Genomic DNA, 23,305 nt, shown 5'->3' on the forward strand with positions numbered 1-23,305 from the left:
TTTTTAAGTTCCCATATGAGGATTTCCAATACTGATTTTTTTCGCTAAAAGAAAAAATCATGCAGACAGGGGTTAAGCAAATATTTCCTTTAAAATCAGAATGCTCACCCATTTCCAGTTCATTGCACACTGGCCGCCCATTTGACCCTCTGTCCAGTTCACTGCATTCTGCAGTTCTAAAACTCCTGGCATAGTAAGGAGTTTGTCCCAGCAAACTACTGTCAAGAGTCTGAGACTGCGATAGCCGCCTAATCGCTGTCAGCCCAGGCATCGGACGTATTTCCAGCTCCAGGTGTTTCCGTTAACTCTTTTAGAATTTCAATTTTTTAAAGTAAATTTTAGACTTTCACTCAGCTACTCCTTCCTTTCTATTTATTGTAGGATCATAGTTCATACCTCGTTGACTTCAGGATAAATCACACTTTCCAACAGTACCACACGCTTGTCGGTATTATACGCAAGAAACAAGAAAATCGGAAAAACAGGAGATTTTTTGGGAAAAAATTCGAAATTTTTGTGCCCCTCTGGTCCGGGCCTGAGTTCACGTACGGACCTGAATTAAAGAAAATACTTTGTTATGTACATAATACATGTGCAAAATTTCATTCTTGTATCTTGAAAACTTAGGCAGGGAGACATTTTTGAAAGTGTGAAGGTGACTCATTTTTCATATATATATTTAAAATGTACTGCGTCATTCCTATTTGACTTAGGGTCATGGTTGGTTTAAATGCCATTTTCTTCAGTATAATGAGTTCTTTCCAACGACACCACTCACATGTCCGTATCATATACTTGAACTGGAGAATTGAGGAAAAACCCTGAAGTATTTTTGAAAATCAAGCCAAAACACTTTGCCTCTCTGGTCTAGGCCTGGGTTGACGTAGGGATCTGATTTTTTTTCTAAAAATATCTTTTTATGTACACAATACGTGTGAAAAACTTCAATTTTTTTTATCTTGAAAACACAGGGTGGAAAAATTGTTGAAGATCTGAATGTTGGCTCTCTCTACGTACACACACACACACACATACACACACACACACACACACACATATATATATATATATATATATATATATATATATATATATATATATATATATATATATATATATATATATATATATAGAACAAAAAATTAATGCATCATTACACTGAAAAAACAGCCTCAAGGTGCGTGTTTGCATGTAACAAAATTCATTTGTTTAACTTATTTTTTATTTCAGAAGAACAAACTTTGTCTGCGATTAACAAATCTGCTTTGTAACGCGCAAAAAAGCTAGTTTGTTTAAACACGACTTTGTTCAGTTTAAACAAAGTGCAGAATTCATTGAACTATTTGGTTATTCCAGTTGTTAGCCATTAATAAATCGTTCGTTTGGTTCGTACAAACAAATAAAAATGGCGGCGTACGGGAATAACATCAGAAACACAACTCCCAAAATGTTATGAAAAAAGTAAGCTTTGTAGTGAATGCAGTGATTTGCTGCCAAGAAAACTATGATCCTGGGGATTAGCAGAGGCAGTACCCAAGTTTGCAGGTAGGAGGAATATATTTATAATACTAAAGTATTTATAACAAATCATATGCTGTATCCTTATGTTGTTGCATGTATATTTTGATATAATGTGAAAACAGTTAAGAATATTTTAAAATATTTGGCGTAAGTTCTTTATGTGGTAGCTCGTGTATAATTATGTACTGCGTGTGAACGGTATATAACTCATATGTCCTTATATGTGGAACCGCAAAGTAGGTCTACTACGTTTTCCGTTTCGTATATCTACATGCTATCATGGCATTTCTTTCATAACCCTCAGTTAGGAACACCGCAGAGTGATAGGACAAATTGACAGACGCTATTTGAAACCATGAAATGTAAGATTCCTTGAACGAATTAATCCGAGATATGCAAGTATTTAGTGTGTGCTCTATATCGTGAATCTAATCTGCAGTGTATACATTGTGTACATGTTTTTTGTATCTCATTATGGCTATTGTTTAGCTTGTGGGGCAGGTTTTTAACCGACTTTTTTTTTTTTTTGCAATATTCTACTCACATTCGGATGGGTTAGGTTAATAACATTTAATTCAGACAATATTAGCGAGCGAGCGTTAGCAAGTGAAGGCGGGTTAGAGCCCCGCAGAGCACGTTGTTTTCTGTCTTCGTTAATGTTGGCCCCCCCATTACTAAACAATTATCCTCATTACTAGGTTAAGTTAGCTTAGGTTAGTATAGGTTCTGTTCTGTTTAATAAAAGTAGTAACTATTCCATTTGACAGGCATTCCGGAAAGGCGGGTGCCACTACGGAACTTTACCCCTACAAGTTTCATGATCAATACTGGAGGGGGCAAAATGTGGCATGAGGTCAAATATCTGAAGAAATCACAGCAACCAAATGATCAGCTAATCTTGGGGGTAAGAAAAAGTGGGAGCAGCTGCCCCCTTGCCCCCCGAATCGCAAGTGTACATACGCCTACACTTCCTAAGTATTAAAGGCTCAGTGAGTTCCTCCATGCTATCTACCTGCCTTCGCTGCCTGAGGCTCCTGTGCTCACCAGTGGTCGGATTGGTTGTGGGTTTAGCTTATCTTTCAGCAGTGATATTATATGAGATTTGGACCTACAGCTTTACAAGGGATCTGAACCCAGGAACTCCTATTAGGAATCGAACCGTTGTCTCCCTCGCTGAAGACACGTACGCTAATTATATACCCACAAGGCGCTCTGAGCATGTTTAGAAAACTCACTAATTAATCCTGATACGACATTAACAGAAAGTTTCCTCAAAATATATATTTAAAAAGGCACCTTGGAATCCATAATATGTGTGCTGGCCCATTCTTACACTGTACAATTACTAAGGCAGTCAATTAAGCCGAGACTTGTCTATGTTGTTATGCTGTTGGTATAGAAAGTTACGTACCCAGAAACGCATTTTATAATTTGATATACTGTACTTTGTACTATGCTGAAGAAGAATGTTGTTCCTAAGTGCCGGTATTTCAGCTTCATATTGTAGAAGTGACAGTGATATTGCAGCTATTAAAAGAATATAAGTGCAATTTTTATAGAGCAAGTCATTTTGGTATTTAAAAAAAAAAGTCATGTGTACATACCAAGTAACATAGAGAGTAGTACCTAGGGGCAATAATAAATCGAATTATAACTGATTATTTTCAAAAGTTGATCAGAAAACTTTTAAACTGATTTTGTTTCAACTATGATTATTTTATTTAAATAGAGTTTTTGTTTTATTCATTCATGTTACACATTGATAGATATATATTCATTTAACCTTAACGCCCTCATGCAACAGCGAGGTAATGAAGGACGGGACCTGCAGCTTAAAGGGGATATAAACCACTACTCTTTGCACATACAGAAATCCTCCTTCATCTTCACTCGAACAAAGGATTGGGGCGGCAGCGGCTGGGTTGAAACTTCACGTCTGGTGTGTGGGTTTTCTGGGTGTTCTCCAGTTTCCTCCCACTTTCTTCATTTCGCCATTTCATTCATTCCCATCATCACCGTCTCCTTTAGCCTAACCGGAATACCTCTAGGACGTAAAACTCAAAGATTTCATTTTTCAAACCCAGGTTCCTTTGATTACAAAGGCGACCAGCTACAATCTCTTCCACAGAGGAGACTTTAAAAATAAAGTACGTTGAACTGATCTTGTATACTTGTGAATATTTTAAGAGTTATTTCAGAAGGATAAAAATACACAACTGAACTAGTGACATCACTGTACATAGTTATACACATTATTAAAATAAATGGGAACTTCAAAACACTACAGAGTACAGAACATCTAATTAAGTCCAAGTTAGATCACCGAGCCAGAAATACAGTGATTGTAATTTAACTCGCATATCAGTAAGAGAATTGAATAACGATATCAATCGTTTGTATTCAGTCGGGCTCTGAATCATTTCTATTATTTTTGTGGGGGAGGGTTAAACCAATTTGTTTCTTGGGGAAAAAGTTGAAACCATGTTGGTTTCAACAAGTCAACCCTATTTTTCAGCAGTCAATTAATTTCTTATAAAATAAACTATTAAAAGCAGTATTAAACGGTAGAATCTTTGCAAGCGCACAAATCCTTTGAGCTACGTCGGTAAGGAACCCTCTATTTTAAATGACAAAGCATTATTTCCAGTGCAGCAAGCTGTTCGGACGGAACGTAAGAACAAACATAAGTGACTCGATCAACTTGCATATTTTTGTTTGTGGAAACTTAGAAAAATACATGGAGTTACGTTTTCCAATAACGGTGCATTGTTGATAGGGTGAGACCTCAAGGGAACAGCATCCTGTACTGCCAGTGTTGCGTTTTCATTAAACATAGGGTGCCTTACCAGCAGGGTTGTCTGATTTAAGCCTGATACTTTTAAAAATAGGTTGAAGCAAAAAAAAAAAAAAAAACAGTTCGCTGATATTCATGGTGAAGTTTTGCTCATATTTCAAACGACCTATTTTAATTGCATCTAATTTTTACTTTGTAATTAAGGTGTCCAGACTTCGATTCCCAGTGGGACCACATTTTTTTCAGGTGCAATGCTCTTCCCGCTCGTCGAGTGACTAGCACGCGTGCCTCTGGAGAACGGGATCCCAGGTTCAGTTTGCGGGTGGGATTTCACTTTAAAGTGTAGGCCCACGCCTCATATAGCCTCGCTGCTGAAAAGGGGTGCTTAACTTCAATAACCAAAACAAATCAATCTTCCAAGTGCATTTCAGAACGTTTCATTCAAAGGAATTGTGTTGTTTAGTTTAATTGGTTACTGAGAAATTTACTAAAGGAATTATCATTTTACAGAACAAGAAATTGATGATGAGGCATTTCCCTTGCTTACATATACAATGATAGAAAGTTTGTTTACGAAGATTGGACAAAGAGCAAAATTTCTCAACAAATATGAAAACTATAAGAGATCTCTGACTGTTTCACCTGTGGATATAGATGTAGGACTTGAGAATGTCCAGGTACTCTAGTATATAAAATGTTTTTGTTTAAAAATTATTAGTGACGATTTCGTAGTAACACCAATTCGAGACACGACCCTAAAATGGATACATGTAGATTGGTTGATTTAAATACTCCGTATTATTCAAATAATTGTAAACAAATAACCATAACTTATACCACCTGGTATTTTGTATTATTTTCCAAATGTTAAAATATCTAAAATTTCATTTTGTATTCACATTATTGAAATTATTAAGAAATTGAACTTTCTTTTCAGGAAATATTTGAGGATATGAGTAGCATACAAAATTTTAAGGAAAGTAACAGTTTCCTCCCACTTTCTTCATTCCACCATTTCGTTCATTTCTGAATAAAATGGTTTCTGTTCACCAACCTAGGGTTGTCCAATTCTGAATAATATAAATTAACACAAAGCCTTAATAATGCAAAAATGAGAGTGGATTTTAAAATAAAAATGGGTGCCATTGGAAACCAAAAGTACTAGAATGTAAATAATGTTCATTTTGAACTACTAACATGTTAAGGCAGCTGCACAAGAAAAGTCTTTTTTTTTTTTTTTTAAATTAATGGTGGAGCAACCAATGTTGGATCACTTGATGTTGACTGACCCAGCTACTACCATTCACCAATACTTCGAGTACAATTCTTGAGTGCTCATCCTCAGGAAAATTTTAATAACTACACCATTCTACGTAGCTGGATCGTCACATGCTATGATTTACTACAGCAGTAAGAAAGTAATTATTCTTAGTTTCTCATAAATATTTTATTATGCTTAAGTACATGATAAGCCAGCTACAACATGATCTTTAAAACCTCCCTGATGATGAACATTCGAAAATAGTGCTCGAAATATTGAATATATTTGAAGAATTTTGGTAGCATTACGAATAATTTCAGGTCACTAAGTGACAGAGACTAATACGTGTTCTTTACGTTCCATTCTCAATCATAGATATTATGTTTATTTTATTTCATCACATTGAAACAATGAGGAACATATAGAAAGCTCTCATTAACTATATTTGAAGGGCTTGGGGTAATATATATTTACCCCGAAGAAAAAGCAATATTTGCGCTGCAATATCGTACAAAAACCCTAGTCAAGGCAAGAACACTATGTTTACTGCCGTCTAATCTCGGTTTTTGCATACTCGTCAACAGGAACGGGTCATAAGATAGTGGTACCCACCCCCCTTATGTCCATGACGCACCCCCAACTGTCTGACTTACCCCCTCCCAGCTGATCGTATAATTATCGTATAGTATCTTGGTATAAAGGACAAGAAAAATTTATGCATTGTGTTATCCGTAGGTGTTCTTCCTTGAAAATAAAATCTTTTTGATTAATTTTTACACCCTACCCCCCAAATATTTCAATGATGCAGTTTGCGTCATAGCTCCCCCCCTTGTGGACACCCCTGTAAGATATACCGGTACTGGAATCCTAAAAATAGTGAAATCTCAATTTTAGAAAAGGAAAATCAGCCATATTGCCCCAAGCCCTTTCTTTGTAAAATTCAGTACATCATTTTGAGAAAAGTAGAAATGTGCTATTCGTTTTTAAATATTTTGGGAGAGGACTGATCATAAAACTGTATAATTATTCTATAGGTTGTAAGAGATATGTTAACACAGTCTCTTATAAGAATATCTATTTTAAAATCTTATCAAGAGAAAAATAAATTGGATGGAAAAGCAAGGAGACGTATTGTATCCATTGTAGTAGATCATTACATGGACTTACGGTGTGGACTGTAAGTATATTTTTTAGTTATTGCAACATTCAAGTAAGTGATAATTAAAGACCAGTAATGCCATATTTTACCCTTTTACAGGAAATCGTACATACATATCATTTATTGTGATCATTGCCCATTTACAATTGTATTGGCTGCTTTAGTTTTGTCACTTTTGTATCAAAATTCAAGTCATATTGCTTGCTGTTCAATAAACGTAGGAATAACTTGAATAAACGTAGGAATACTCTTACCTTATGTTTTCGCAGTTTACTCGTACTGTTCAGTGTCCTTTTACTTTATTCGCTGACGTCCCAAACTTGCTAGTCTGGACGGTTAGTTAAAGTAGGTTGTTACGTTATTTGTACCTCTCTTTAAAAAAAAAAAAAAAAAAAAAAAAAAACTCCAAATATTCTTATAAAATGTTTGGATTTTCGAAAAATGTGTGTTGTTTAGTTAATAATATAGTTTTTTAAATCTTTATGTTTTCTTTCAGGAAAATAGTAACGAAATTATAGATTACTGTCAATCATTTCAATACGTAAACCTAATAAGCTTCTTAGAATAAATATGATAAGCAGGTTAAATTTTAGTTAGTGAATTATCACACTTCGTCTAACTTCTTCACTGAAATTGGAGTGAAGCTATAGATAACAGCATCTAGTTTAGCAATTTTTAACCGTCTACGAAGAAAGTAACAGAGGAAACTGAAACCATAATAGTAAATGACACACATAATTTATACTTACAAGACAAGGCTGTTCTTATTTCTATAACTTAAAAATCATTAATGAAAAATAATTTTGAACGTAAACTGATGTAATAGTATCTATAGTGACACGTAAAGAATGCTTAATTTTCAGAAATATAGTAATTTCGGGAGTTGTAAAAATTCTTCACGGTTGTTAAAAACCGAAAAACGCAAATTTTAATAAGAGCATAATAATTCGTATTATCCGTAGGGGATATATATTTTGTGGCTCCGTAAACTGAGGAGCGTAACCAGCGTATTGCAAAAGGAAGGCTGGTTTACAAATATAGAAACAGAATATTTTTTTTAAATAGTTAGGGATTGTAAAACATTACCATTCATCACGTAATTTGAATCAAACAGAAACTAAGAAAGGTAAGAAAAAGTTGAAAATCATACTCTAAATCAGATTTTGTATGACCAGTGTTCGTTCCCTTTTATTACATGAACACATATTTTACAATAGTTATATGTGTAAGTCATAGTAGTAGTGGCCCCCGTATATTGCGTCGAGTCAGCAAAAATTCCTCGATTCTGATTGGCTGAGAGAGGTCACGTGACGTTAGGCCCCGCCCACGCGGGAAATTCAAATTTTCCAGGTCACGTGGTATGACGTCATGAGTCACCCTGCGGGGAAATCCCTCATTCTCTTTTATGACCGGGATTTTTGAAATTTGTTTCCTTTTACGGGTAAGATGAGTGCTTTGGTACCTTGATTCTGATTGGATGATAGAGATCACGTGATTTTAGGTCCTAGGATTTTTGAAATTAGGGTGTCCTTTCTGATGTATACTTTGGTATCTCGATTCTGATTGGTTGATAGAGGTCACATGATTTTAGACCCATCACACGGTGAACAGATTACATGGGAAAACCCCTCACACATTTGTTTCATTTTATGGATAAGATGAATGTTTTGGTACCTCAATTTTGATTGGAGGATAGAAGTCACATAATCTTACCCTCACCCCAATGCTAGACATTCAGAGTGGTATGACAGTGATCACCCTCGACCTGGATTTTTTTTAATGGTTATCCTTTTTGGTACCTTAAAGTTCCCGTGGAGGGTTCAACCCATCCTTAAATAACCCTTTTATGGTATGATATTGTACTGAAGTTTACATTAAATATTATCGTTCTCTCTTTGACAGATAAGATGATTCTTACCTTGATGGAGATCCTGTCCTTGAATTAGTAGCCTATGTCTCTGGAAGTAACAATGGTGAAAGAGGGGTGTTGCTTGTAGATTTCTTATATCACATTGTTGTGAGTTTAAGCGATTTATTGCTCAGTAAGCGCTTCATTAATGGGAACAGTGTTGCCAGATTTTTCTTACCGAAACTGCTCCGATTCTTTTCGAAACGGTTCCGCAGAGTACAAGAAATTTTAAACTAAAAAATTTTTCGAACTAAAAAAATTTCAAAACTAAAAAATTTTCAAACAAAAAATTTTCAAACTAAAAATTTTGAAACAAAAAAGTTTCAAACAAAAAATTTTCGAACCCAAAAAAAATTTCGAACTAAAAATTACAAATAAATTTCAAACTAAAAAATTAAACAAAAATTTTTCGAACGAAAAAAATTTAAACAAAAAATTTTCGAACCAATTTTAAAAACAAGTTTCGAACTAAAGATGTAAACCACATTTGAAAATTTTCAAATTAAAAATTTTTCGAACTAAATTAAAAATCAAATTTTGGACACTAAAAATTCTTTAATTATTTTTTCGAACAAAATCATGTAAACCAAATCTTGAATATATTTTCCACCTTAAATTTTCAAGATTACCATTTATTTGAAAACAAGTGTTCAGGGTTTCAAGAAATAATAAAACATATTTTTTTTCAACTTGTTGTATTTTAACGAAAGGTATGTGGTCTTTCTATACATGTTTATTAACATAATAAATACAGGATCTAATTAATGAATATGTTGGACGCGTCATCATCTTCGAATGTTGTAGACGTATCCTGTAAAGAAAAAGAAGAAACGACGGATTAATTTAAGAATTTCTTTTTTCTGAAACAGTAAAAATGAGTCAATATTGATAAGAGAGAAATAAAACTTACTCGTAAATGATGGATCTGTTTAGGTTCATCTTCCTCCTCGGGTACAGGATCACTGCATTTTTTTCACCGATGGATGTTTATGAACTCTTCTGGGTACTGCATTTTTCTTGGTGTTGCTCCTTTATGGTCAAGGTTCCTCCTTCGGTACGAGATGACTGCATTTCTTCCACTGATGGTGTTGGTGATGGTTTATAAACTCTTGTGGGTACTTCATTTTCTTCTTGGTGTTGCTGCTTTGTGGTTAAGGAAGGGAAAGAAGAAAAGGAAAAGGAAAAAAGAAATGGCGGCCTTATTGGGTATTTACAGTTTTTTCTTCTTCATCTTCTTTTTCCAGTTCCATCTTCTGTTTTTTAACGTACCCGTACGGAACCGTATCATAAGAATTGAATTCTTTAAATCGACGTTTTGTGTATCGGATACTGTACATTTTTTCTTCTTTGCGTGTGACGATGGTATGGTCTTTGGTCCTGCATATCTTATGTGGGATAGTGATGGTGACTTGTCCACGGCATTGATTTGTAATCATTTCTTTTAGCGTGTTGAAATTTAATTGTTGTCCTGCATTGTAATTTAATGTAAATCCTCTAATTTTACATATGTAACTGGTGACGTTGGTATCCGGATTGTATATTTCTAGGCTGTAATTTTTTGGTCCTCCACTGACAAATGTCTTGATGTATGCTCGCGGTCCGTAAGACTCCATCTCATTCGATAAGCATCCCAAGTACGTAGAAGGTTCAATGGTTGGCTCCCCGGGCTTTTCTGTAAATATTACAGAATCCGTGTCGAAATATAAAACACGTTCCTGCAAAATTTCCAGGTACTTGTACAGTTCCAGACGTGCCTGACATGTTGTAAATGCACCTAACACGACATTGGTGTTTCGGTTTTGAACAGGCACATGTTCATTGTACTCCCAGAACGCATACAACATCGTATCATTGATGGGTACAATTTGATGGAGTTTAATGTCGGGGGAAGTGAGTTTTTCATAAAATTCTTCCGGCCGATCAATAATTGTGGTCTGGCTAAAGTTTGATCTTTGCGAAAGTTTTCCCCAAAGAGCATTAACACAAAGCTTAGATAAACTTCTTCGTGCAGGATTATTTTCAATTTTGGACGGATCCAATGCAATACCTTCACGCTCCAGGACGGTTTGTATGAATTTTGATTTGTCTTCTTCGCTGACACAGGAACTGGGCCAGCCAGACGCTTCCATTTTTGATTTTAAAAATGTATTGATATATTCCGTGAACACGCCACCTGTTTTCGTGATGGGATCATATTCTTCAATGTCATAATCCCAAATTTCAAAAATTTCCACTGGTTGATATCCTAATTCTATTGCTTTCTGGATTTCATATGATACCCATGTTCCAGTGAGGCACCGCTCCTGATCGTTGTGCGTACACGTTGCTGTAGGGTCTGGGTTCATTTCTTCGGCACACGCAGCACACAGTGGAAAGAGTAGTTTCTTGTTACATCGGTAAGGCAGGAGACCATGATAAAGATGGCGACTTGGTAATATCGACATTTTGATTAGACCATTGACTTTATTTATTGGTGGTATGTTTTCATCACCCTGTAGATAAATTCGTGGATGGCCTACAGGGTATTTAGCACACTTATTGATGTAAGGATAAAGCGAGACAATATCGAAATATTTTATTACTTCCCCCGCTTTTTCATCGACTTGGTGGTACAATTTCACGCAATTGGTCCTTCCTCCAAAAAAGCTATCTCTTGGATTTAATGGTCTGCGGTTCATGTACGGGTGATTCTTCAGATACGTCGCCATTGCAGGATTTTGTTTTAAGAACTGATTAAATTCACACTCCCACATTTCATGTACAATGTACCCCAATTCACGCAGTCTTGCATTTTTGCGTTGCGTTCGTTCATAACGGAATTCCATGGTGTCTTCTGGATTGCCATAGATGGGCTGATTACGGCCTGTAGTAAAACATACTTTACACCCGTGGTAAAAGCAGCCGGCATGCTCGTAGATGTGCTCCTCTAACGTCTCAGGATCTTGGTAGTAACCATCAACATGGAATCCCGCAATAAACACTTCTTTTTGTCGGGCCGCATGTAAGATTTGTTTTTCTTCGGTTTTTTCAATGTAGGCCAGCCATTGCATTGCAGCGATCGATTGGGTACTTCTCCATCGATAGCCATGTGCCGGTAGAATTCCAATGGTATTAGGTTTAAGGAAATTCCGGCGAAATACTAAATTGGAAGCACTGGCAATTGTGATCGTCTCCAAGAAGGGATTCACTTTGGTTTCTGTTTCAAATGACGTCATAAACGAAACGCATGCTTGTCGCAGTACATTGACATCTTGAATACAATACTTGAGAATTTCTTTCTGGAAATCAAACGTATCATTACGATGATCGTTGTACCACTGCATGAACTTGTTTCTGTCTTCGACGGCCATTTCATCTGCACCATAATACTTTGTTTCTGGAAGTGGTCCAATATACGATTGATTCTCCTTGGTGTTGAAGAAATGCGGGAAGTAGCCTTTGGTTGCGGGTAAATTGAACGCTTTTGACAATTTACTTAATGCCATAGGTAGGAAGTTCAACGAGTCAATGAACGTCAGATTATTCAACGTTAAACTCAGTATCTTGGTCCCATTTAATATGACGTCAGGTCTCCATTGACATTGTTCTACCATGGTCTTTAGGATAAAATGCCCATCGTATCCCTTAGCGTTGTGCGCGACACAGAAAATCCTATTTATATTGGGACGACGTTCCCGCAAGTACTGGAGAAAATTATAAACTGGATCCTCTCCTTGGAAAATATGCTGGCGCTGACCACACGTACTGCAAGACTGCTGGATATTATTGTTTTCAACACATGCATAACATACTTGTTGTGCAACCAATAAATTTGGAATGTGTACATACGTATTATCACCAATATTCGTGTCATGCATAGATTCTATATCGTAGAATATCAACAAGGCTTTCTTTGCGTGCATGAGTGAAGGAACACCAGGTTTCAAGCATTGGCGATCGGGAAGCATAAAACATTGATGGTATCCTGGAACAATCTTCTTACAAACATTGCAAAAGATCTCATTGCAATCATGAATGCGTTGTCCTGTATGCACAAAAGAATATACTCTGTAGCATTTAGTACATTGCTGCACCATTTTGCATACAGGTTCCCCATGATGATATACAATATTACGATGATTGTTAAAACATTGTTCGCCGTAAAATTGACGATTGCAGTCGTTGCATAATATCAGCGTTTGGTTCTTGTCGCATAGTGGTCTCTGTAAACATTTGGAGCATGTTACAGGACAATTTTTTACATGTCTGTTACGATGATCATACTTTTTATGGCACGCTTCACAGTAGAACTTGGTTGCAAAACAAGCAGTTAAAGATTGGATGATATCAAAATGTCCAGCCAAACAAATCAAATTTATGGGAGTGCGATTTTCGTCGTTGGGCCCCTCGTACATGATGTCATGACCTGAGAAACTGGTATACACTGTAATTTTATATTCTTTGAGGTATGCCTGGAATTGTCGAATTTCATTTACACTGGCACCATGATCCAAATTCACTCCTGCATTTGCACATAATGCATTCACTTCATCGTCCACAACACATTTTCTCTGATGTTGATACTGTGTATATCGTTTCACATCTACATTCTTGTATTTTTTCAGGCCAATAGCAATAACAAGGGCGTACGCCAGGCACCTTGAATCTTGATTTTTTACACGTACAATCCCTCGCTTGCAACGTAATAATTCTTCATTTTGAAGTACTCCTTGCCGCAAACCGCCATAGCCACGTGGAATATCCACACGATGAAAATGCACGGTGAATGGCTCGTGCAGGAGAAATGCATTGTTACTTTGTAACACTCTTTCGAACGAGGCCCACATCGTTTCCAGTGTCAGGTTTCGCGCTTGGCGAAAACTCACCCAAAACGGTTTATTCGTGTTGCGTGGTGATATTACTGATAAACCAACCATCGCCTCATCATCGACATTGGATAACAAATGGTCCAGCATCGCTTGGAAACTGTTATGTACATACTGTATGATATCGGTTCCTACGGGCGGTGCGTTGAATTGAATTTCGAGCATTCTGCCCTCAATGTTAAATCGTCTATAATGACGAGTGATTTCATTGCGCACAGTAAAACCCGATTCGGCCATGTTAATAAAAGGAGAAAACAAACAAACAGGTACGGTAAAACAAATATGTAATGTGGGGGAAAAAGGAATTGAGCAGCGTGAATTTACTACAAAAGAAAAGAAGAAAGAAAAATCTTAATCACCTGATAAACAGGAAATCATAACATTCATGATAAATTCTTAACTAAGCAATTCATGTAAAGGTCCTGAGTTTGATTCCCTGGCGGTGACGTTCAGAATCTCATTATGAAAGCACGTGTACTAGAAATCAAAGTTAAAAAAATAAATAATTATGTTACTGAAATGAGTGTTTTATTGCTGTCAAACTCGAGACCATTACATCAGCATGTAACTGACCTACCATTCTATAGTGATAAAAAGAATGCATGAAATGAATGAATGTTTCATCAGTACTGAGATGTTAGAAAGCACGCGTAAGCATTTTTTCTACTCACAACGACCTTTAAATGATGCGTTTGCAAGTTGAAGAGATTCATCAAACATTAACGTAACACATACGTAATTGTCGAAACAAAATCTGTATAGCGTATTTTTTTTATCATTATTGTGACTAAGCGGTTAGCGTACATGGTTCGGACGTGGAAGGCCCTGGTTCAATCCTCGGTGGGTTTGCTTTCCACGTCGGGGCATGTCAAGCCTTTTCTGTAATTTAATATTCTCACGCGTTATTATACATTCTTTTCAAAACTAAGCTAAATGGTTGACGTACACGCCTCATAATACATAAACGTACATAAATCGTCTATAATGACGAGTGATTTCATTACAAACAGTAAAACCCGATTGGGTCATGATTAAAAATGAAAACAACGAACAGGTACGGTAAAACAAATATGTAATGGGAAAAATGGAATTGAGCAGCGTGAATTTGAGTTGATTTTTTGATTTTTTAGTTTAGCGTCCCTTTCAGCAGCGAGGCTATATGAGACGCGTACCTACTGATTAACGTGGAATCCGAACCACATGAGCTCCCGCCGGGAATCGAACCCGGGTCTCCCACGCCAAAGGCGCGTATGCTAACCGCTTAGCCCAGGAAATCATAACATTCATGATAAATTCTTAACTAAGCAATTCATGTAAAGGTCCTGAGTTTGATTCCCCTGGCGGTGACGTTCAGAATCTCATTATGAAAGCACATGTACTAAAAAATCAAAGTTTTTTTTTTAAATAATTATGTTACTGAAATGTGTGTTTTATTGCTGTCAAACTCGAAACCATTACATCAGCATGTAACTGACCTGCCATTCTATAGTGATAAAAAGAATGCATGAATGAATGTTTCAACAGTACTGAGATGTGACAAAGTACGCGTAAGCATTTTTTTCCCCACTCACAACGACCTTTAAATGATGCGTTTGCAAGTTGAAGAGATTCATCAAACATTAACGATACCCATGCGTAATTGTCAAAACAAAATCTGTATAGCGTAAATCTTTTAACCAAATATTCATGCACTCTTTTTTATTTAAGCGGTTAGCGTACATGCTTCTAACGTGGAAGGTCCTGGTTCAATCCTCGGTGGGGTTTGCTTTCCCACATCGGATCGCTGTCAAGCCTTTTCTGAAATTTAATATTCTCATGCGTTATCATACATTCTTTTCAAAACTAAGTTAAATGATTGACGTACACACCTCTGGCCTTGGTTCAATTCCGGGCGGTTGCTCGAATATCACGTTAAGCTGAAGGGGACGCTAATGCTTTCAAAGGGAATCGAACCATATTATTCTCAGACATAGTTTCTGAAATTTTGTAATGCATTCTTTTCAAAACTAAGCGCACACATTTTCTGGCCATGGTTCAATTCCCGACGGGAGTTCACATTCAACATTAAGCTGAAGGGACGCTAAACCATATCATTTATCGTGCTTACTTCTAATGTGTGGGGGTTCCTGATTCGTACTCCCACTTTCCCATTCCACTAATTCCTTCATAGTCTAAATATTTCGTACTAAAAGTAAAACAGTGTATGAGTGATCCACCCCCACAAATATAAAATAAAAATGATTTTCGAATCTTGGGTGACAAATAAAATCTCACTGAACTTACCTCAAATTCAATGAACAAAAAGTCGGTGCAGTAAAGCTTAAATGAAGACACTTCTAAAAAAGCAGATCTTCTTCACTTCACAGTTGAGAGCGATGTAGGATTTGAAAAATGAAATTTAGATTTTTATTTAGGTCGTTGTGAAAACGACGTCACCGTCAACCAATCAGAAACGAGGAAATTTATAAAATGACATCACAACGAACCAATCAAAACGCTCGCTGCTTTCGTCATGAATCACGAACGAAAACGATGTGTAACAATCGATCGTGACGTCATTCAAGTTTCTCAATAGTTACAACATCTAGTATCACAGTTCTGATCCCAAATGCTTTCTGTCAGGATCATGTCACTACTTGTCGTAACTGTGACGACATTTCATTTTCCACATATTCCATACGAGAATGTCAATGTTTGCTTTTTTCATGAATCATGCTGACACGTTCGTAGTAAAACTAAAGTAATGCGATCCGCTGACGTTTGCATTTTCAATCATATGTGCTTCTATGTCGTCACACAAAGAAGTCTATCAGCATTTTATTTTAATCCACGAACGGAAGCGTTACACTGTCAGATTTATTTTCTTAAAGTATATGTGTATCCTTTTCAAGGACCATGGTTCGAAACCCACCAAGCATGATTAAATCCGAATTCATTCATAGCTAAGCGGTTAGGATACACATCTTTGATTTGAAAGACCTGAGTTCGATTCCTGGAGAAACATTTCTTAGGATTTTTCTAAAACTTGGTTTCAATTTCTAGTTCGAAAATTTTAAAAGTTTAGTTGGATAAAAAGTTTGATTTGAGAAGCGTTACACTGTCAGATTTATTTTCTTAAAGTATATGTGTATCCTTTTCAAGGACCATGGTTCGAAACCCACCAAGATCGATTAAAACCGAATTCATTTAAGCGGTTAGCATACACATCTTTGGTTTGAAAGACCTGAGTTCGATTCCTGGAGAAACATTTCTTAGGATTTTTCTTAAACTTGGTTTCAATTTCTAGTTCGAAAATTTTAAAAGTTTAGTTCGATAAAAAGTTTGATTTGAGAAGCGTTACACTGTCAGATTTATTTTCTTAAAGTATATGTGTATCCTTTTCAAGGACCATGGTTCGAAACCCACCAAGATCGATTAAAACCGAATTCATTTAAGCGGTTAGCATACACATCTTTGGTTTGAAAGACCTGAGTTCGATTCCTGAAAAAACATTTCTTAGGATTTTTTCTTAAACTTGGTTTAAATTTCTAGTTCGAAAATTTTAAAAGTTTAGTTCGATAAAAAGTTTGATTTGAAAATTTTTAGATGTGATTTACATCTTTAGTTCGAAACTTTTGTTTTTAAAAAATGTTTTAGTTCGACAAAATTTTGTTTCAATTTTTTTTTAGTTCGAATTTTTTTTTGGGTTCGAAAATTTTTTGTTTGAAACTTTTTTGTTTCAAAATTTTTTAGTTCGAAAATTTTTTGTTTGAAAATTTTTGTTTAAAATTTTGTTACAAATTTTTTTTAGTTCGAAAAATTTTTTAGTTTAAAATTTCTTGCACTCTGCGGAACCGTTTCGAAAAGAATCGGAGCAGTTTAGGTAAGAAAAAAATCTGGCAACACTGTTTCCATTAATGAAGCGCTTACTGAGCAATAAATCGCTTAAACTCACAACAATGTGTTATAAGAAATCTACAAGCGACACCTCTCTTTCACCATTGTTACTTCCAGAGACATAGACTACTAATTCAAGGACAGGATCTCCATCAAGGTAAGAATCATCTTATCTGTCAAAGAGAGAACGATAATATTTAATGTAAACTTCAGTACAATATCATACCATAAAAGGGTTATTTAAGGATGGGTTGAACCCTCCACGGGAACTTTAAGGTACCAAAAAGGATAACCATTAAAAAAAATCCAGGTCGAGGGTGATCACTGTCATACCACTCTGAATGTCAACAATATCATACCATAAAAGGGTTATTTAAGGATGGGTTGAACCCTCCACGGGAACTTTAAGGTACCAAAAAGGATAACCATTAAAAAAAATCCAGGTCGAGGGTGATCACTGTCATACCACTCTGAATGTCTAGCATTGGGGTGAGGGTAAGATTATGTGACTTCTATCCTCCAATCAAAATTGAGGTACCAAAACATTCATCTTATCCATAAAATGAAACAAATGAGTGAGGGGTTTTCCCATGTAATCAGTTCACCGTGTGATGGGTCTAAAATCATGTGACCTCTATCAACCAATCAGAATCGAGATACCAAAGTATACATCAGAAAGGACACCCTAATTTCAAAAATCCTAGGACCTAAAATCACGTGATCTCTATCATCCAATCAGAATCAAGGTACCAAAGCACTCATCTTACCCGTAAAAGGAAACAAATTTCAAAAATCCCGGTCATAAAAGAGAATGAGGGATTTCCCCGCAGGGTGACTCATGACGTCATACCACGTGACCTGGAAAATTTGAATTTCCCGCGTGGGCGGGGCCTAACGTCACGTGACCTCTCTCAGCCAATCAGAATCGAGGAATTTTTGCTGACTCGACGCAATATACGGGGGCCACTACTACTGTCATCCCCTCAGTGGTAATGATGCGTGGGTTTCTTTGATTTGTTTTAATTATCATTTAGCGTCCCATTTCAGCAGCGAGGTTATATGAGACGTATACCTAAAGTTTAACGAGAAACCCGAACCGCTATCGTTCAATGCTCTTCCACCGAAAATCAAATCCGGCACACCATGCACCAAGGCACACGTGCTAGCCATTAGACCAATGGGAGGGCTAAAGTGCGCGGGGTATGTGCTTGGTGGTGAACAAATACGTTCTGCGTGGGTTTTCTCCCACTTTTTTCATTCATGCATTTCGTTTATTATTGCTATCACTTGTCTCTTTTAACCTAAAACAAGTATTTTATTTTTTAGTTGAACGTCTCATGATTACGACTTTTAGGCTAAAGGAGTGATGATGAATGAATGTGAATAATTGTAAAATTAGTTATTTTCACTTCCACTGGAAATCGAACCGAGCACCACGTGCATACATGGCGCACGCGCTTGATACTAGACACGCGGGGAGGGTTCTTTAGCCTACAGGATATAAGCGTGGAACGTTAAAAGTGTAAGCCATCCATAGGTGGTATTATTGAGTTCAAAAATTAAATAGCAAGAGTTTTATTAATACTTTACTTTAGGAATATTGTTAAAAATTGAATGAGTTAAGGAAAAAATTGTGTTACTTTTATTTATGGTGAATGTGAAGCATAATTCTAAAAGTATGATTTATATCATTATTCGTTTTCCAACCAGATATTATGTTGTTCTATTAACTTAAAAGAACTTAAGTGACGTGATTATAACTTTTCACATGATTACACATTCACATTAACTTATTATTATGTCTGTCGTATAATAATTGTCTAAATTTTCAAGGTGAACTGCCATCTTCCTCAGCGACACTTTCTTATACATTAACAGCAAATTCTTTACATGTAGTGTGATCTAAAAATAATTAATGTTGATGTTGGAAGTGGCTGCTGAAGAAGATAGAAAATCACATTGGAAGTTTCTGTAACTTCTGTATGACAGACATATACCAAGATTAGTTATGGTATACCAAGATTTTTCTTATAAAGTGTTCAGATTTTGTTTTTCGTAAGATTTACTATCAATCAAAGAATGTAATTTGAGAATAATTACTGTTGATAATTGGAAAACGTTTCAAAAATACGATGGGTGTATAAAATTTATGATGTGATTGTGTTTTCTTTCGATTCAGATTCTGAAGCTTACTTGATAGTGAAAAATCAACCATCAGATGATTACCGGACTGCAGAAGAAAGCAAACACTGATTGAAGTATAATTGTGGACCAAACGAAGAAATTTCAGTCCATTGGAGGAATTCTTCGACACGGGAGACTGCAGTTCAATTCAGAATGGAAACTAATGTTTATTATGTAACATTATACGGTTCGTGCATGCTATATATAGCTTCGATGATACAAGGTACGTTGAACTTGAATCCAGTTAATCAAGAAAGAGGAATGTCTATAAGTAGACTTATATTGTGATATCTTCCACTGAATTGAAGACTTCTGTTCTATTATTGTTGTAAGAAAATTGAAATGAAAGGAAGTTTTTAAGTTTTACGTCCCATGGTTATACTGGGTAGACTAAAGGAGACTGTGATGATGTGAAGAACCACGAGCAAAACCACTCAAACGGTGCTTTTCTACCACAATACCCACTTGGTGTGAGCTGGGATCGAACCAGAAGTGAACGCTCTACCATTGAGCCACTGCTGTCCCCAGCATTTACATTATTTCACAAATGATGTTTGGAATTTCTCATCATATTTAGGACAAAGAGATAAGAATCACTATTGTCTTCAATATTAATTGAAAAAATTTTATACCAGAAATACCTGGAATCAAAGCAGACTGAGGGGTGTGCTCGAAGAGTTTGATAAAATGTAAGAACCAAATACTTGCGTGAATAAGCGATTGAGGCAAAGTTCGTATGTAAAATCGCATCTTCCAACCATCTGCTAAAATTCTCTTTTTAATATTTTTTGAATGTTTTTTTCTTTTATTATTATTATGAATGGGCCGCGGTGGCTCAGTGGTAGAGCGCTCACTTCTGGTACTTGCAGTTCCGGGTTCGATCCCAGCTCCCGCCCAGTGAACTTTGTCGTGGACAAATACTGTGTGCGTGGGTTTCCTCGGGGTTCTCCCGTTTAATCCCACTTTCTTCATTCCACCATTTCATTCATTTCTCATCATCACCGTCTCAGCCTACACGGTATAATCGTGCAAGGTAAACCTCAAAGATTTCATTTCATTTTTTATTAAATTGTTAGTAATTGTTACGATGATTTAATTATTTTGAAGAAAGTGCATCTGGTATATAGAAGATCGCAATGAAAGTAACCACGTTTTATCGACAACTCCGTAAATTCTCTTTCATTTTGTTTGGTATTATCTACCTATCATTTACGAAACAGAATTTTGAACTTTTATAAAAAATGCGTTTCACATACACAAAGGGTTCCATCTGCACAAGATATCTTCAACAAAGGATATGGAGATACAAGTTTACTCATTTCTATAAACAAATAGCTTTTGTCTTCCGTAATGACTTAAGTATGATTGTGCCTATTAAAATATTCGGTAGTATCCTTTTTGATTATGAGATATAAAATATCAGAACATAGTGGCACATATTTCATCGAAAACAGGGCAGATATCTTCAACTGAAAAACGCATCATCAAACACTTTTTGTATAAAGTTTCACTAACTTTGACCCATGACGTTACATAACACTATTTATTCATTAGTGAGATATGTTCTTGAAAGTTGTATTTACGTTGCAAGTCAAGATATGTTTTCTTCTCTCCAGGTCCAAATATGATTTCACGGATTAAAGATCTCATAGTCAACTGTTTCAGATTTTAAAGTTGATTTTTCAGTGATAAGGTGTAGGTAATATTTTTCTACAAGAGAGGTAACAGTAGCAAAAGTTTTCAGTAATTTATGTTTTGACTCAAACCGCATAGACTACAGGAGAAGGAGTGGACCAGCCACTTTCATGATTAAGGGATAACACGTGATGGTGCTTAGGATTCAATGAGTGTCCATACAGCTCTATATATAGTTCGTGGTGCTCTACTATTAGGTTTTCCAAAAGCAATTCACAACCTTTTGGATAACCACTACACGCTATTATGTCAATGATTTGCCTCAGAAGCAAGTATAGTTCCCACACTTCATTTTTACAAGGAATTAAGTCACAAATAAACAAACCAAGGTACCGCAACAAGCACAGCATCTGCTAAGCATTCATACGTAGAAAGCCTTTTGTCAACTGTTCTGCTGATATTTTTGGAGGTTTATTGCTGCTTTCTATATCCCCATAATCAAAGAACTGTATTCTGCTATTTAAAAATCCAATGTAAATAAATGTCTATCCGTTACGTAGTATCTTAACATGTAAGATAATTCATAATTACATATACCCTCTAGGACATCGTGCATTATATCTACCGCATAATATTCAACAACGTGGAAATTTGGTATTTGATTCCAATTCACTTTTACACCTGTTTCACTTACATTATTCAGCAAAACAACACTCTCATAATCATTCTTGATTCTGCGCATGACAATAGTAACATTTGTACTACAAATCAAATCGTTACGGTGAATTTTATTAAATACAAAACTTGCACGGATAATTAGCGGAAAATGATTCTGTGAAGCCTAGAACAGAATCCAGACCTAAATTATCTCCAAGGATAGCACTCAAAATGAAGTACACTTTTTGTTATGTGTCAGTTAATACAATATCGATTCCATTTTCTTGTAGTTCAATGGTATCCTTAATTAAACTCCGGAAAACCGCCTCATTTCCAAATTTTATTCTATCATTTGACGAAAATAATAATGATATCAAAACATTTTCCGTCAAAGAACGTAATTCTGAGGGTAAAGAAGGAAAAGCAACGTATACAGCAGCCAACTTATGTACACCGGCACGTACGCAAAGAGGATTTCCTGTTTCAAAGTCATCAAAATAAAAAAAAAAAAAAGAAACAAAATTTTATCCTTGAAACCTTCCTTCTTCCCTTGCCAAAAGTCACCTCGAATAAAATTTGTTATGATTGACAATTGGCTTTCCAGTTCGTTCATATATTGCGAACAAGTTTGGAAAGCATTTGATAACTCAGAAAACATGTTCATATGCCTTTTAAAGAAATATAGTGAGCAGAGACAACCTCAGGCACTAGAGTGGGACTGCCATTAACTTTTCTGCTTGCATTTGCTGTACCTAAAATAACTAGATGAACAAACTATCCAGTTTCTTTCAACATCGAAAAACGCATATTCTCTATGGAGTATATTGAAAATGAACTTTTTAAGGACTCTAACATTGCCAATACATTCTCACTGTTTCTGTCTGTTCCATTATCTGTTTCAATATTTAAGATTTCCCTTTTCAAATCTGAATTCATAATGTTGTGAAGAAATTCACTAAATCAGAGAAAAGTTCTTGAACACTAGACTGTGTAATGCCTTTACAATGCTAAGTGGGATTACTTAGCTCCACTTTCTTTCGTATGAAATTTTTGAAATTACTACAAACTGTTCCCTCATTTAACGGCATGTTATCACTAGTACAAGTGCGATTTTAACTTATTTTTGTATTTGGGGTAGTATAACATCACTATTGTCATTCGTAGTGCAAAGAGGATCACGTGTTGTGGTTAGAGTACTTCTCACAAGGATATACTTTTCTGTACATTTATGTTTGTTTCGTAAATGACGACTAAAGACACCAGAAGACTGAAATGACCTACAGCATTCATTCTCTATACATTTAAAAATACAATATTCTAATCTGTGATGGTGATATTTTAAGTGAAGAGTAAGATTTCTGATCCCTAGTTTATCAAATATAGCAAATTGGCATTTTGAAATATAAAAATAAAGTAACAGAATAATTGTAAAACGTTATTCCAC

General features: G+C 35.8%; 1 protein-coding gene and 1 long non-coding RNA gene across 3 annotated transcripts; one reads left to right on the top strand and one right to left on the bottom strand.

The window, feature by feature from the left end:
* The first annotated feature begins 1,161 nt into the window (after window positions 1–1,161).
* LOC145671372 (uncharacterized) lies at window positions 1,162–19,963 on the top strand. 2 transcript variants are annotated; one of them, XR_014128514.1, is made up of 4 exons: window positions 1,162–1,545; window positions 4,826–4,992; window positions 6,611–6,753; window positions 19,565–19,963. It is a non-coding gene; the product is annotated as an uncharacterized LOC145671372 (long non-coding RNA). The 2 variants fall into 2 exon arrangements; XR_014128515.1 differs by lacking the exon at window positions 6,611–6,753.
* Window positions 9,365–11,455, bottom strand: LOC145671961 (uncharacterized). Its single transcript, XM_081741154.1, has 2 exons — window positions 9,555–11,455; window positions 9,365–9,455 (listed from the first exon to the last, which is right to left on the bottom strand). Exon 1 carries the CDS (start codon window positions 11,395–11,397, stop codon window positions 9,844–9,846), a length of 1,554 nt encoding a protein of 517 aa, XP_081597280.1. The 5' UTR covers window positions 11,398–11,455; the 3' UTR covers window positions 9,365–9,455; window positions 9,555–9,843.
* Window positions 19,964–23,305: the final 3,342 nt, after the last annotated feature.

This window comes from Thermobia domestica, chromosome 15 (genome assembly GCF_964235325.1).
Source record: "Thermobia domestica chromosome 15, izTheDome1.hap1.1, whole genome shotgun sequence".
Lineage (NCBI taxonomy): Eukaryota > Metazoa > Arthropoda > Insecta > Zygentoma > Lepismatidae > Thermobia > Thermobia domestica.

Coding starts and splice junctions, on each gene's coding strand:
- LOC145671961 (XM_081741154.1), bottom strand. CDS start 11,397: ATGTGGGAGTGTGAATTTAATCAGTTCTTAAAACAAAATCCTGCAATG.